Source organism: Oculina patagonica, chromosome 14, assembly GCF_052425735.1.
Source record: "Oculina patagonica isolate OP01 chromosome 14, crgOcupat, whole genome shotgun sequence".
In the NCBI taxonomy this organism is placed as follows: Eukaryota; Metazoa; Cnidaria; class Anthozoa; order Scleractinia; family Oculinidae; genus Oculina; species Oculina patagonica.
In genome coordinates, this window is record NC_135771.1 from 13703992 (window position 1) to 13718222 (window position 14231).

A 14231-nucleotide genomic window follows, 5' to 3' on the forward strand; every position below is an offset into this window, starting at 1 on the left:
CTTTATTTCTGAAATTAGTTTTACAGTAATTTCAGTGACAGGATGAAACTAGATACAGTGCAAGTTTCCTTTGGAATAACTTCTAAAGTTCTTCAATTGCTTGGCAACGAATTTAAAGTGCCGCGAAGAAACAACATGTTTTAGCTTCTCAAGCTTTCGAAAACTTATGGCAGTGTTTCTAGAAAATACTGAACGAGAAAACACGTATAAAGTTTGGAGGAACTACTTGAAAAAAGCCTCAGATATCGCCGTCGGCGTAATGCTAAGTTGTGTCTTCCTTAGAGGTGCTAGGTGCAGCTGATTCATAAAAATGACTCCATCGAGCTCCATCGCGTTTGCGTACGTCTTTGAAAAACTTTCCGAGGAGCTTATCGAGGACGTCAGCAGGAACGGTTTCTATATGAAATGTTCCATCAGTCTGTTCTTGACTATAATTTTCGAACCGTTTCCATTCACTTTTCGTCTTCTTGATCGTGTTTGCAGATTTCTCGGCACTGATGAAACTTTCAAGTTCTTGACTTGAATCCTGCTCGGGTTGCACTAAGCCCGCCACATCAGGGAAGTTTTCTTCTTCCAACTGATCACAAAAATTGAGTTTAAAGTTCGGTAGACCTTCTTCGCTTCGCCTTTGTTCCTCGCTTTTTTCCTCCGACTGCGAACGTTGTAGGACCGGTTTTGAAAATTTCTTCGCGAGACATTTCAAATTGCAAAGGCGTACGGCATCAGGAGAGCTCTCAGTCAAATTTCGCAGGCCGTACTGCAGAATACGGCCCGTAAAATTGACCAATCACAGCGTGCGTACTATCTCAGAGATATAATAATGTATATTAAATACGTGATTCGTGAGTGGTCAAAAAATGTACGTGATTGATAAGCTCGTGATTCGTGATTGTAACCCCGCCCCGTCTCCCTTTACACCCTGCTAAACCGTACAATAATCGAGATTTTGACCGCAAGCTGTCAACCATAAACCTACGAGTGTTTTTGGTACAATCTCCTCTCTAAAATAACACAAAGAATAATCGACAAACTATAATTGTGTACTTTAGCATAACAAATTAGATTTTCAACTCTGAAAACGTCAGCTCTAACTTCCAAACTCATTTTGAGATGTTTCTTTACCTTTATTTACTTCAAGTTAATAATCAAGCAGCGCACCCACACTCTCTTAGAAACTAACTGCTTTTTGATAATATCAAGAGGAGGGCATAGTACGCAGAATGTCTGAAAATTTACAAAGAACACGACCAGAGTTCCCCATTATTGCTGCTCCTTTAGTTCAAATACACTGTTATATGGCTGAACTTCAATTGTCCCCACTGCGCCGGCATCACTTTGATTAACCTTTGAAGTTTTCCTGGCAGGGTTTCCATCGTTTGCAGTTGGAAAAACAGTATTTAGCTTCCTCTTGAACCGGTCTTTTAACTGCAGGTATAATAAAACAACAGAATCAATTGACAAAAAAACACAGGTTCGTTGTTGATCATTATTTGTTTTGCTGAACCTTAATTATTTTTTTGAAAAATATATTAGCACAAATGTTAACGGTCTTTGACTTACTTGACCAAGAAAAATGCCAACTAAATATATACAGGCCTTGTCATAAAAAATGTTGTGGTTATTCATCGTGGTAGAGTACAATAATAAAGTATCATTTCGTTTGTCTCACGACGTAGTCACGTGTGATGGAGATCGCAACGTTTCGACTGCATACTGCTAGTCTTCATCAGGCGATAAGGTCGACTGGTTGTGCGTTAGCTTATAAAGCACACGGCTGCGCTGTGATTGGTTGGTTTTCAACAGCTCTGATTGGTGCATTTCGATCCTCAGTGTATATACAGGCCTTTTGGCAACAAATTTCCAGCATTGTTAGCTTCTTATAACCAGTTATAGCTCTTCCTAACCTCTATAGGGCACGTGTAACCGGCCCTTGACTCGCTAGCCCAAAGCGAGCAGGACTATTGCTATTCCACTTGGATGCATCAGTGGATTCCACCACGGCAACAGAGGTAACTCATTGGCATTTGGTCAGGTTTCCGTAACAATGGGAGATGCCAGCGAGAGAGCTATTTGAGAGTAAATTTTAGTAACCTGGCCAGCCTGCAGGGATGGCCAGTTCTTTCGGTTCGACGTTTACATTACAATTTTCTGAATTTCGAGTAAAGCAATGGGCCAATCGATTACCACCATAATAAATCACAAATAAATTAAATAATTTAAATTCTCAGGTTATCTGAGAGTAAACGTCGTTATGCTTGAATATAACACAGTGTAGTGGCCAGTTGTTTTGTCTTCTAGATATTTTGTTTTGAGCTTCCCTAACCACTAGACCACTGCGCCTCCCGAGTCTCCAGGAAATGCCTGTATATTCTTTAATTCATGCAAATGGATTAACAAATAACCGGAAAATCTGGAAAATATTATTAATTAAAATGATATTCTTCAGGGCATCTTACCTGGCTGTTTTTCGCACAGTGTAGGAGGAATATCAAAAATCCCTTTAAAAATAGTTTAAAAGATAGATTATATAATGTTTACGCATTTCAGCCGGAAAAAGAGAGAAACGTTAGGGCTGAAATTAAAGTTTTTTTGTTTTCGATATCATACAATCCTTAATCGTCATCTGATAACAACACTATTTTAATGGTCTTTCTTAAAAGGAACTGAAGAGTACAATAGATCACATTATGTTTTCCCATCATTAAAATCAATATGGGTTTTTTTAATCTAAACACAGGGAAATTAGGTATAAAGGTACAAGTATACAGCTTGAGAAAAGATTACAAAAAATGTCTGAAAGAAAAAGAAATTTAACTGTTGAAATCAGTAATTCACCTGAATGGAGTTAAGGACCGTAAAAATGTAGACAAAAGCTTTGTGTAATGGCGACAGAAGACCAAATAACCACGTGATCCCCAGCAGGGGACTCATCACTGCGCATGCTTTGATGCCAACTCTGAAGAAAACAACAACAGTTGGAGTCTTGACATTCAATTCCAATTCCCAAGTTGGCAAAGTCCTAACTAAGAATACTTTTTTATTTGTTACTAGAAGTGATATCTCTGTGCACTCTGTCGGTCTTTGCATCGTCTTGCTTCCCTCAATTGTTTCTTTCTGTTTTTAGAACGGGGAGGCCAGTGGGCTGCGTTGAGACAAACCGGGTTTGTGGTATAAGGGTAAATCTGGAATTCATGAGAAATTTTTAAAATGTATTAATATAATTAACCCTTATCGAACTAGCTTTGGTTATGTCATCATGATGTACTTTTCTAATAACAGTAGAAATCTTTTAGCACAATCTACCTTGTTTTTTTATTAAGTAGTATTAATAAAGGCGAAAGTGTTCTCTAAAAGTTCGGGTGATGATTGACGAGAAAGTGACAAAGAGAGACGCAACAGAATGTCGCGACTCAAATTTCGAGGCAAACCCCACCCCCTTCCCCCCCTCCGGTTCGAATCCTGTTGGGTGATTAAAAGACTGTTTTGATGTTTGCAGTAAACGTCATTTCTTACCGTATCTGATGACTGAGATTGTCTTCTGTTGGTTGCATTGTTCTCATTTCCTTGACGACTCGCACAAGTATCAACAGGTTAACCTTAAGAAAAAAAAGGAAAATGTGAAATGAGATCTATTTAAACGAAGGGCCAAAGCTTCATAAAAAATGTATCAGCATGTGTAGAGGAAAAGACGTATTCACTGAGGGCTTAATATAAGTATTTGTTTGTAATGGGCGTTTTGCTGCATGCAGAAGTTGCATGCAGATTGCATGCGGCTTTAATTTTCTTTATTTTAAATACGAAGAGCAAACAAACAAACAACCAAACTACATAACAAATAAACAACTAAACAAATATCAGCTAATCTCACGACCCGAAAACTTAAAGCTTACAAAACGAACAAGACTGATTTGACATTCATTTTCCTTACAGTTTCAATCACCACCACAAATGCAGCAAATATCCAGATCAGATTGTTGTCTGAAGACATCCAACAGCTTAAAGCAAAATCAAAACAAAGAGTAAATTTTTCGGATATTGCTAAGGTATACGTAAAAAAAATGAAAGAAAATAAAGGTTAGAAAATGATGGGAACCAAGCTTTCTTCATGTAAAATCGTATACTCCGCCAAACAATCGGTAAGAAAGGGAAGACAAAAGAAGTAACATTTAAAGGAGGTGCTTACTATTCATCATCGATGAAACTCTGGATTCCATCTTTTCCTGCAGCAATGCTCAGCGACATGGCGACCATGACGGCAGGAATACCTGCAGTAAAAAAGAACACAGGTATGTCTCCAGAACAGTTTGAAAAGGGAGCCAATTGCATGGGGCTTATAAGCCATCCAGCGCAATAAGAGAAGTGAACTATGATTGTTCAAGATCGAACTTACCCCATGACATGAGATGATAGATGGCCATCTTGTTGTTGATGTTGTAAACTTTGACAACAAACAAGTAAAAGTAGATTCCTTCGACAAGCATCCAACAGAAAGCTGTCATTAGAAAGTATTGCAGAAGAGCTGCAACTGTAACACAAGCACCCTGTGAAGCAGCAAACACATTTGTCATTAAGTCGTTACTTCTTCATATCTACATCTACCCTTAAGCCTATGCTACTGTTCTCCTGAGCCTTGACAAGTCTTTTACCGTGTTCTTTGATGCATTTATTCCGACAAGGAAGATTATCTGCCCAACTCCGAGAGATCCGGCAAGACTCATCCTTATTTGAGACAGAGGCTGATGCACATCACTGATGGAAAAAAGAACAAAGAAACCAAACAAAAGCAGACACTGAATACGAAAACAATGACAGTTAAACAAGTACACGCTATGGCTAGGAGCTAAGCATTTCCTTTTTTCTGTACAAGTTACCTGAGTGACTCTCCAGAGTCGCGACCCAAACCACAAGGATAATAGCGAAAATGGCATTCTAATGTTTTCTCGTGGTTCGAGTATGCTCGGAAGATCCACTAATTCATAAATGAAAACATGCCAAGCATCATGTTTTACATTCTTTGATGTTAACTCGAATTCGAGTTGGAGCAATTTAATGGAAATGGAAACTTGGACAGACCCTGGACTGGACGAAAGAGTGGACACAGACAGTACTTGACTAAAATACTGCATTATGTTAAGACTGTTATGTACACGTTATTTATTTCCCGTGTTTACACAAACTAAGGAACATTAATCATGAAGTGCCGGTTTCTAGACAAAAATAAGGCGAATTGGAACATTTCATATATAACTTACGTAAGAAGCACATATGAGATTATCGTCAGAGTTTCTCCTGTGATGGAGAGAGCTAATCCCACGTAAGTAAGAATCCTCAGTATCTTCTCATCCGTCTTTGTGATCTGTCAGTTAAAAAAATACATGAAATGATAGAAAACAAACAACTTGTTGAGTACTGAAGAAGTACATTTTTGTTATTTGAAATTTAATTATACAGTTTGGAGAAATCAGATGTTGACCACTGTTGGAAATGTAGGAGCTGCAGTGGTTTCTAGATAATGGTTATTGTGCTGGACTCTGGATCGAGCGGCTCGGGTTTAACCAAGCGCTCGCCGGCGTCATTATGTTGTGTTTTGAGGCACTTTTCACTCGCAGTGCTTATTTTCACCCAGGAGTATAAATGGATAACGGCGAACGGTCAGGGAACCTGAAAAATTGCTTGGGGTAACCTGCCTTGAACTAAGAAAATACACTGTTGCAATAATCTCAGTCGCTTCATGCCGGACTAGGAAAAGAAGACAATAGCAAGGGGTGTGGCCAACTTTGGCCGCCCTTGTGCAAACCTTACCTTAATTACCCTATACGCAATATATTGATATTACCTCTTGACTCTCGCTGTAGTCGAATAAAACAGCGAAGTGAGTCATATGGTTGCAGCTGCATTCCGTTTCTTTTGCATTGCTCGTCGATTTAGCATGACATCCTTCACCAGACCACCCGTCAGGACTGCAAGGAAGTAGTTAACAAAATTTCAAAATATGAAACGTTTGTCAGTCTTAACCGAGAGATTTTCCAAGTAAAGCAATTGAATTCTTCTAACTATATTTATTTTCATTACAACTTGGTCACGTTTGATGACAAGAAATGAAGCAAAATATAGAGCTCAAAAGAAAGCGGAGATTTTGGAGTCGGGAAATGACATCAAAGGTCCATTACGGTTGTGCTTTAACTACAATAACGGTCTATTCTGCTTGGCTTGGGTCTCATTCACAGACTCGACGCTTTAATTTGACGCGATTATAAATGGCGCATTGAAGGTTTGTTTTTGACCAAACAATTTGCGTTGTAAGCACGTCGATGAGACAATCTCGATCAACAATCGTACGGTCACTGCCTAGGCCTTGTACATTTTCAACTTGATGATTACCTTTTCTCGCCGTTGAAGCCATTCCAAAACACACAGAATCTCTTGCCGTCAGCAACCTAAGAACAGATTTGGTCACAAACGTTTTAAGCGAAATAAATGCAAAACAGAGCAAAACACTTTGGGTATTATGCTTACCGTAAGATGCTTGAATTTTAAGGCGACATTCTCCAGTAATGTTTTCGGCTTGGGATCCATCGTGGCTGCCATAATCATTGTGTTGAGTCGTCTGAGTAGAAAATAAGTATATAAACACCTAGTTCAACTTGTAGATCTATTTTCGCACGGAAATGAAAAGCACATATTTATTTGTCCTTTTTTACTGAATGTGACACCTTTGACTTTCAAAAGTCATGGACAACGGAGCGAGATACACACCTCTATCTTTGCAAGAGGCATAGTGTATTTACATGGGGAAATAGGAGCTTACTTTTAACAGCAAAAAGCGGAGACAAGACAGCCTCAAGTGCTCTTTTTTTCATTGCGCTGAGAAAGTCCCCACTCCTACGGCATCTGATCGTGCCTTTGCAATAAGGCGTGTATGCAGGACGACAAAAATGTCAATAGAAGTCATTTTAATCACCCTTTCTCAATGAGGAATTAAAGTTTTTCGTTTCAAGTTACCTGGTGTTGTCAATTCCATCGTTCTTGGAATGATTTGTTATCAATAATTCGTGAAAATCTTTGTACACAATACCAACTACCACCGTTTCTAGATTAAAATAAAAAGAACATTAAATTACTAACACAAATGGGGCGAAGAAGACTAAAACGTTTCTTGAGAAAAAATACTGCAAGTACTGATAGTTGCGGCTGAATGAAAGCGACTTGAGCAATACAACCCGATCAGATCGTTTCAAGGTGTCGTAACGAATGTTGCTAAAAAAAGGAATGAAGATAAATGTTCATAATGTTCAAATTAATTTGGTGTTAGGTTGAACGGAAATGGCCTGGGAAAGTTTTTGAAAGATAATAATAATAATAATAAAATATTTATATAGCGCCAGTATCCTGAAAGTTCAAAAGCGCTTTACAGTAGTAACGTGTAAAAACAGTATTTAAAAAAAATAAATATAAAAATAGTTAAAAGGTTACAAAAAATGCTTAAAATCTTAGACTAATAAAAAATGTTGCTAAAAAGTTATAAAAATGCTTTTTTAAAAAGGAAAGTTTTAAGTTTATGTTTAAAAAGGGACACTGAGGAGCTGTTCTTAATGTCAGAAGGTAGAGTATTCCAGAGTGTAGGAGCTGCCACGGAGAAAGATCTTGCGCCATATGTTTTCAAGTTGAAATGCGGAATAGAAAGAAGGTCTTTTGAAGATGAGCGTAGCTGACGAGGTGGAGTGTAAGGAGTAAGGAGGTCGCGAACGTATGAAGGTGCCAGATCGTTTAGAGCCTTGTACGTGATGAGTAGAATTTTAAAGATGATGCGATAGTTAACAGGAAGCCAGTGGAGAGTTAACAAAGTAGGTGTGATGTGTTCGTGTTTTCTTGAGAGGGTGATGAGACGAGCGGCGGCATTCTGGACGTGCTGTAGCTTTTTTATTAGACAGTTCGGTAAGCCATAGAGTAAAGAATTGCAGTGATCCAATTTTGAAGATACAAACGCATGAACAAGTATTTCAGTAGTGGTGGATGACAGGTACTTCCTTATATTGCTGATATTACAGAGATGGTAAAAAGATGATTTGCAAATACTTGCAATATGCTCATTGAAACGAAAATGATGGTCAAAAATGACACCAATATTTCTTGCTTTCTGCGAGGAGCGGATGGTCTCGTTGACGACAGAGATTTCTTGAAGGATTGGTCTCGGTAGATGTTTAGCGGAGATCACTAGAAGTTCAGTCTTATCTTTGTTCAGTTTAAGACGATTAACCAACATCCAGTGATCAATCTCGTGTACACAGCGCTCAATGTTGGACACAGCTAAATCCCTATCACCGGGTATAGTTGGCTTAAAGGACAGATAAAGTTGTGAATCATCAGCATAAAAATGATAACTCAAGTTGAATTTCTTAACAATGTCAGAAAGGGGTGAAGTGTAAAGCAGGTACAAAATGGGTCCCAACACTGATCCTTGTGGAACACCACACTGAAGAGCATGGTTCAAGGAAGCCCCACCATCCACGGACACATACTGCATGCGATTGGACAGATAAGATTTAAACCATAATAACGGCTTGCTAGTAACTCCAAAGCACTGTTGTAGACGAAAGAGGAGAATATCGTGGTCAACAGTATCGAAAGCAGCAGAGAGGTCCAGAAGTAATAAAATTACCGTTCTACGATTATCAATGGCTGTGAGGATGTCATTATGTACGCGAATGAGAGCCGTTTCTGTGCTGTGATACTGTTTGTAGGCAGACTGAAATGACTCGTTCAGATTGTTTTTGTTAATATAGGAGATCAGTTGGTACAAGGATTGAAGTTTGAAAATTACAAGGATTTTAAAGCCAATAAAAAAAATTGTTCACAAACCGCTGTTGTCGAAATTTCTTGAGGAAACTTTGATGGAGTATTTGCTTCCAGGTACCTCGAGAAGGAAGTCGCTCGTATTTTGAGGGAAGCCTCGCTGAATACGTAGAACTGTAAGATAAGATATCGATAGAAGAATAAATTATGGTAAGAATGGTTAAACTGGCGACACTGACTGATGTTGTCTGGGATATATGCGTTTTGTCTGGTTTAAAAGATATTATATACATGGATCAACTAAAAATATTTTAGATACAGGAATGCGTGGAGGTAAGAATAAATGATGAATAGATAAATTAATAAACTATTTAAATACTGAATAGCGACCATACAATTTTTCGTGGGAGACTTTTTTACGACCTTAACCTGAAGAAACTAAATGGCAAGTTCACTCACCAAGACTACTGGAAAAGATATTTATTTGCGGCCTTGATTCGTTGAGATGGTAATGGCTATAATTAAGCACAAATTTCTCGAAGGCAACTGCCGTCTGAAAGATAGATTCCTTTTGTTCTTGTTCTGCTGTTGCATTAAATTGAACTTGCTGGAAGAGCATCTTTTTATACTTCTCGGTGGTGTTTTTAAACAAGATGACTGCCTCCTGAAATTACACACAATAACGTTCTAAGTTATTTCACGCAAGAACCACAGCTGGCATATAAAGTATTTATTTCCTAGGTAATGAACGTTTATTCGTTTGTCTCACGATAGAATCGCTTTGAGGTGTTGATCGCGACGTTTCGACTGCAATACTGCTAGTCTTCATCAGGCGATGAGGTCGATTGTTTACGCGTCGCTATTTATGCACCAATCACAGCGAACCAACGTGCATAAATAGCGACGCGTAAACAATCGACCTCATCGCCTGATGAAGACTAGCAGTATTGCAGTCGAAACGTCGCGATCAACACCTCAAAGCGATTCTATCGTGAGACAAACGAATAAACGTTCATTACCTATCTTACACCACGATGAACAATATTCACATCTTTAATGACATTTTTATTTCCTGTAGTTCTCTTGATAAGTTAGTTAACAAAATGTCGCAGAAACCTGTAAGGAAGTGGCTTGCAGAACATCTATTGTGCTCAATGAAACCATGAACTTCTTCTTCTAGGATGAAGAGAAATATTTAAATCAAGTTAATGTTTATTTTAGGTAAGTGCATGTGAAAAACAAATCAGAAGGGTGTTGATGCAGGTCCACGTTGTTATTTAAAGCTATACGCACCACTTCCTTTGTGGTTATCGATGACGACGACGATGGTGATGATGTTGGTGCTGGAAAAGGAATATGTAATTGCTGCTTCATTAGTAAGTTACGTATTAACTTATTATACAGTTAATTTAAGACGTACACGATTGAAGTGACAAGCAAGAGAAACACAGCGCATACCGATTAAAATAACTTAGCAAAAAATCAAAGGCTAACATTAAGCTTCCCAGATGATGCTGAATAAGGACGAAATGATATGTCAACTCGGTACGGAAGGCACAAGCCAAGAGAGGATAATCTCACAGAACGTTTCCCCCTGATTGTTGTTTGAAATACACAACAAAGGTATCAAAGCCAACTTACTGGCGCCAGCGTTGCCACAGTAGCGAAGATAGCATCCAGGCGTCTCGTATAACTCGTACACGTAATAAGAGCCACAGTTCTTCACGGTAATGTTGTTACTCCTATGACAACATCTTTTTGACCAATGATAACAGACTTTACGAGTTACCACGCATTCGGCGACTGTAGGGTGGGCACCAGAAAGCCAACCAGGAGATTGAGTACCGCAGCGGTCAACAGGAACGCATTTGTCCGCTATCCGATCACCGGCAGCTCCTTGAAAACGATACCACCCTGGTGCCAGATTGGAATCACCGCATCTCGAATTGTTCTGCTCTGTGTTTCCTTGAGCACGTTCTGGTTCACTCAAGACTTTGTAACTTTTACAACCATCCACTTCAAGTAGAAACATACAAACTAGCTATAGTCAGTTAACAAAATAACATTTGCTTTCTGTAGCCGGTTTCTGAATTATCTTTTTTTTGTTCAGGCATGTCACATATTGCTTACTCTTCCCACAGGCGTCCCAAACTCACCATTCGAGAAATCAATCGATTAAATGATTTATGTGAGCGTATGAGTGATTTATAAAAAGCATATGGAGTGGGACGTGACTACTTGCAGTGCACTGATCAAATCAAACATTGCGACCGCTCCAGCGTGACATCTCTTTCCCCACGGCCCCACGGGAGAATTTTGACGCCCATTGTAATGTAAGACTAAACGTGTGAAAATTTTGACTGTGCACCCGTCCGGTCAATCGCAGTTGTCACGCTGGAGCGGTCGCAATGTTTGATTTCCAACTGCGCCGTAGTCTAAAAGACGGGAACAAGTTGCGTAGGAAAGCTGAAAGCTCCAGTTTTTTTCCAAGCCGACCAGACGAGGAGAAAAATGAACTTTTCTTCTTTACGTCGGAAGGGAAAATCAAGCCGCAGAATCGAATTTTTGCGAGAAAACAGCCTCACGGCACGGCTGGTTTGAAATGGCTCTATCCAGCCTTGACTTCGTTTTATGAAGGCTACGACAAAAACCGCAATCCCCCCCCCCCCCAAAAAAAAAAAAAACAACGATGAAATAGCCCAAAAGGACAATAGAAATAAAGAAAGGTGAGCACGTTTTCTTTATTTTATTGAAAAGAAGATATATAGGTTATTCACCAGCCGGGAGGTCCGTATTGGGAAAAACTGTGCCCGAGGTCTTGGATACCGCCCGAGGCCGCAGGCCGAGGGCCGTTCCAAGACCGAGGGCACAGTTTTTCCCAATACGGACCGACCAAGGCTGGTGAATAACGTTTTTATTTTTTTCCTATTTTCAGTTTGTCTTTAAAAGAAACCTTGAAAGATTGTGTCACAAAATCTTTGTATTCGCGCGTCATTTCAATGTTGAGTCGATCGACGGATTAGCAAGATTGTAGTTAATAAAATGCTGTTTGTTATTTAATTCGGAATAAAATCGCTTCACCTAAATGAACCGTACTCACAAAAAAGTACAACATATTAAATTTACATTGAAGAGATTCAATAATTATATAAAAGGAATTGAAGTAGTAAATAAAACATAAATGTAAAATCGAGCCAAAGCATTATTATTGACAAAACTTTAAAACACTTTTATATCGATTTGGCCTTCTCCATATGAATGTTTTGAAAGGATTTCTGTTTGTTTGATGACTTAAAAATACTAACTAACTGAAAGACAGTTCCGGTACAGCTATACACACTTGTATTTAACGAATTAATAAACTTTGCGTTGATTCCCAGCAGAATTTCTTTGCGATAAACAGTGCGAAAGTGAAACTGAATGAAATGCGTAGTTTGGCCGTACGGCACAATATTGCGAGAATTATTTTGACTGTTTTTAATTGAAGAATCTCATTTTCTCAGTTGAAAGATGTCAACTAGTGTTTTGCTTTTGCAAAAAAGTGGCCGATAAAAGGCAGTTGTTAAACTCAAAATTGAAGTTAAAAACCGGTGCAGCTTACCGCAATGGCGTTGAAATGATTGCGAAATGTAGAAACAACCACAAACTACGAAACTAGAACTCGACTTTAATTTGTCGATAAAGAAATGAATACTCGCCTTTGGAAGAACTTCGAGGCCTTTAATTCCACTTCTATTTTGTCCTTTCACATTTAAAACGATTGTTGAGCAGTTATTTCGGTTTTGCTGAGCAAATCTTTCATGTGTTCGTTCGTACAACGCTGTAAAATGATTTCGCGCGGAAAGTACACTCGGCGATTCATCTCAACGGATACCGCCCGCTGTGAGCGGGCCGGATTGGAGAATACCGCCCGCTCCCGGAACCAATCAGATCGCAGGATTTGTAGAATACCGCCCGCTCACGAACAAAGAAGAAAATAAAAAATTTTATTTCGTCGAGCGCTTTTATTTCACGTTATTTTAGCCTCCATACAAAGTCTTAAAGAGTGCTCAAATCTCCAACGGCCTAAATTGTAACGCAACACAGAGCACTTCAAGTAGTCACGTCCCACTCGATATGCTTTTTATAAATCACTCATACGCTTACATAAATCATTTATTCGATCGATTTCTCGAATGGTGAGTTCAGTGGGACGCCTGTGCTCTTCCTTACCTTTTTGTTCATTTTACAATAACCTTGAAAATAACTACTTTTACACTTTCTCACTAGACATTGAACCATTAACTTTGTCTAGTTCTTTTCTATCTTGGCTACCGTATTTACTCGAATAAGCGCCGCGGCGCTTATTTAATTTTTCGCGCCTCAAGTGCGGCGCTTATTCGAGGGCGGCGCTTATTTGAGGGCGGCGCTTATTTAAAATTTGCCCGCCGAAAAGAATCTTATATTTTGCAGTAATTGAAAATAGCATCTTTTGGTTGTCAGTATTCGTCTCTTGCTGAAGAGAGAAGTGGCGTTAAGGTCGCGGGGGACAACTTAGGCTCATCATTATGCATTTATTTAAAGCGTATGCACGAAGTACAACGACTGACATCGACAACTTTACGAGATATTTATGACTGGACAAAAATATGGGCGCGTGCGCGTGATTTGTAAAAAATCCCTGTTTCTTTGATATTTTAACCAATTTAAAACAACACTTAGCGATATACGTTCATATAGATTGTAGGAAGTCTTTGACCTTTTTTTCATTTAAATTTGAATATTTCTGCAACTCAGAGTAATCACAAAAATATTTTGCATAAACAATCGTGTACTTTTTAAAAACGCATTGTTCTCACCATAAAAGCGTGGAATATAGTTACCATAATTACATCTCTCCTTGGCAAAATGATCGTATTTGGGTCGGGACATCTTCGGAAATCTCAAAGTTTGGACTTTTCCGACAATTTTGTGGCAGAGAATACAGCACGGATACAGAACTTCATGACTTGTCACTGCAGATAGGTAAACTATGAATACTGTAGTGTGTCATAACAGAAGCGGAATTTTAAAAGAGCGCTTTTAGAAAGAGGTAGAAGACATTAAATTCAAATTTGCGCACTTAAACCGCCATAACTTGCTGGCAAACTTTAAATTAAAAAATCCGCTTCTGTTATGACACTCTAGAGATATTGACTGATTAGTTTTTGACAATATCACAGTGTGCTGTATCCTACTCGTTCCGCAAACTCTGCCACAAAATCATGTTTTTCCCAATTTGGCACTAACGAGGCTATAACATCGCCGTTAAATGCAATATACCAAAAAAAAGGTGACATTCACAATTTTTTATCATTACTTTATGTCTCTGTAAAATTTGAGCTTAATCGCACCCATAACAGCTGAGAAATAAGCGTTTTAAAAGACGCAGTTCAAGCAAAATTTCCCTTCATGAATTT

The 14231-nt window shown here is 38.8% G+C and overlaps 1 protein-coding gene across 1 annotated transcript in view; it reads right to left on the reverse strand.

Moving 5' to 3' along the window:
* Window positions 1-847: 847 nt before the first annotated feature.
* LOC144637980 (uncharacterized) overlaps window positions 848-14231 on the reverse strand; it is a 72643-nt gene continuing 59259 nt past the window's right edge. The window contains exons 5-22 of the mRNA XM_078497074.1: window positions 10435-10809; window positions 10087-10136; window positions 9910-9969; window positions 9253-9457; window positions 8860-8967; window positions 7003-7090; window positions 6517-6607; window positions 6382-6437; window positions 5837-5960; window positions 5253-5356; window positions 4647-4749; window positions 4391-4541; window positions 4184-4265; window positions 3929-3995; window positions 3514-3596; window positions 2836-2956; window positions 2457-2498; window positions 848-1425 (exon numbers count right to left, since the gene is read on the reverse strand). Coding sequence (XP_078353200.1) covers window positions 1261-1425; window positions 2457-2498; window positions 2836-2956; window positions 3514-3596; window positions 3929-3995; window positions 4184-4265; window positions 4391-4541; window positions 4647-4749; window positions 5253-5356; window positions 5837-5960; window positions 6382-6437; window positions 6517-6607; window positions 7003-7090; window positions 8860-8967; window positions 9253-9457; window positions 9910-9969; window positions 10087-10136; window positions 10435-10809 — 2075 coding nt within the window. The 3' untranslated portion in view covers window positions 848-1260. The remainder of the gene's footprint in view (window positions 1426-2456; window positions 2499-2835; window positions 2957-3513; window positions 3597-3928; window positions 3996-4183; window positions 4266-4390; window positions 4542-4646; window positions 4750-5252; window positions 5357-5836; window positions 5961-6381; window positions 6438-6516; window positions 6608-7002; window positions 7091-8859; window positions 8968-9252; window positions 9458-9909; window positions 9970-10086; window positions 10137-10434; window positions 10810-14231) is intronic.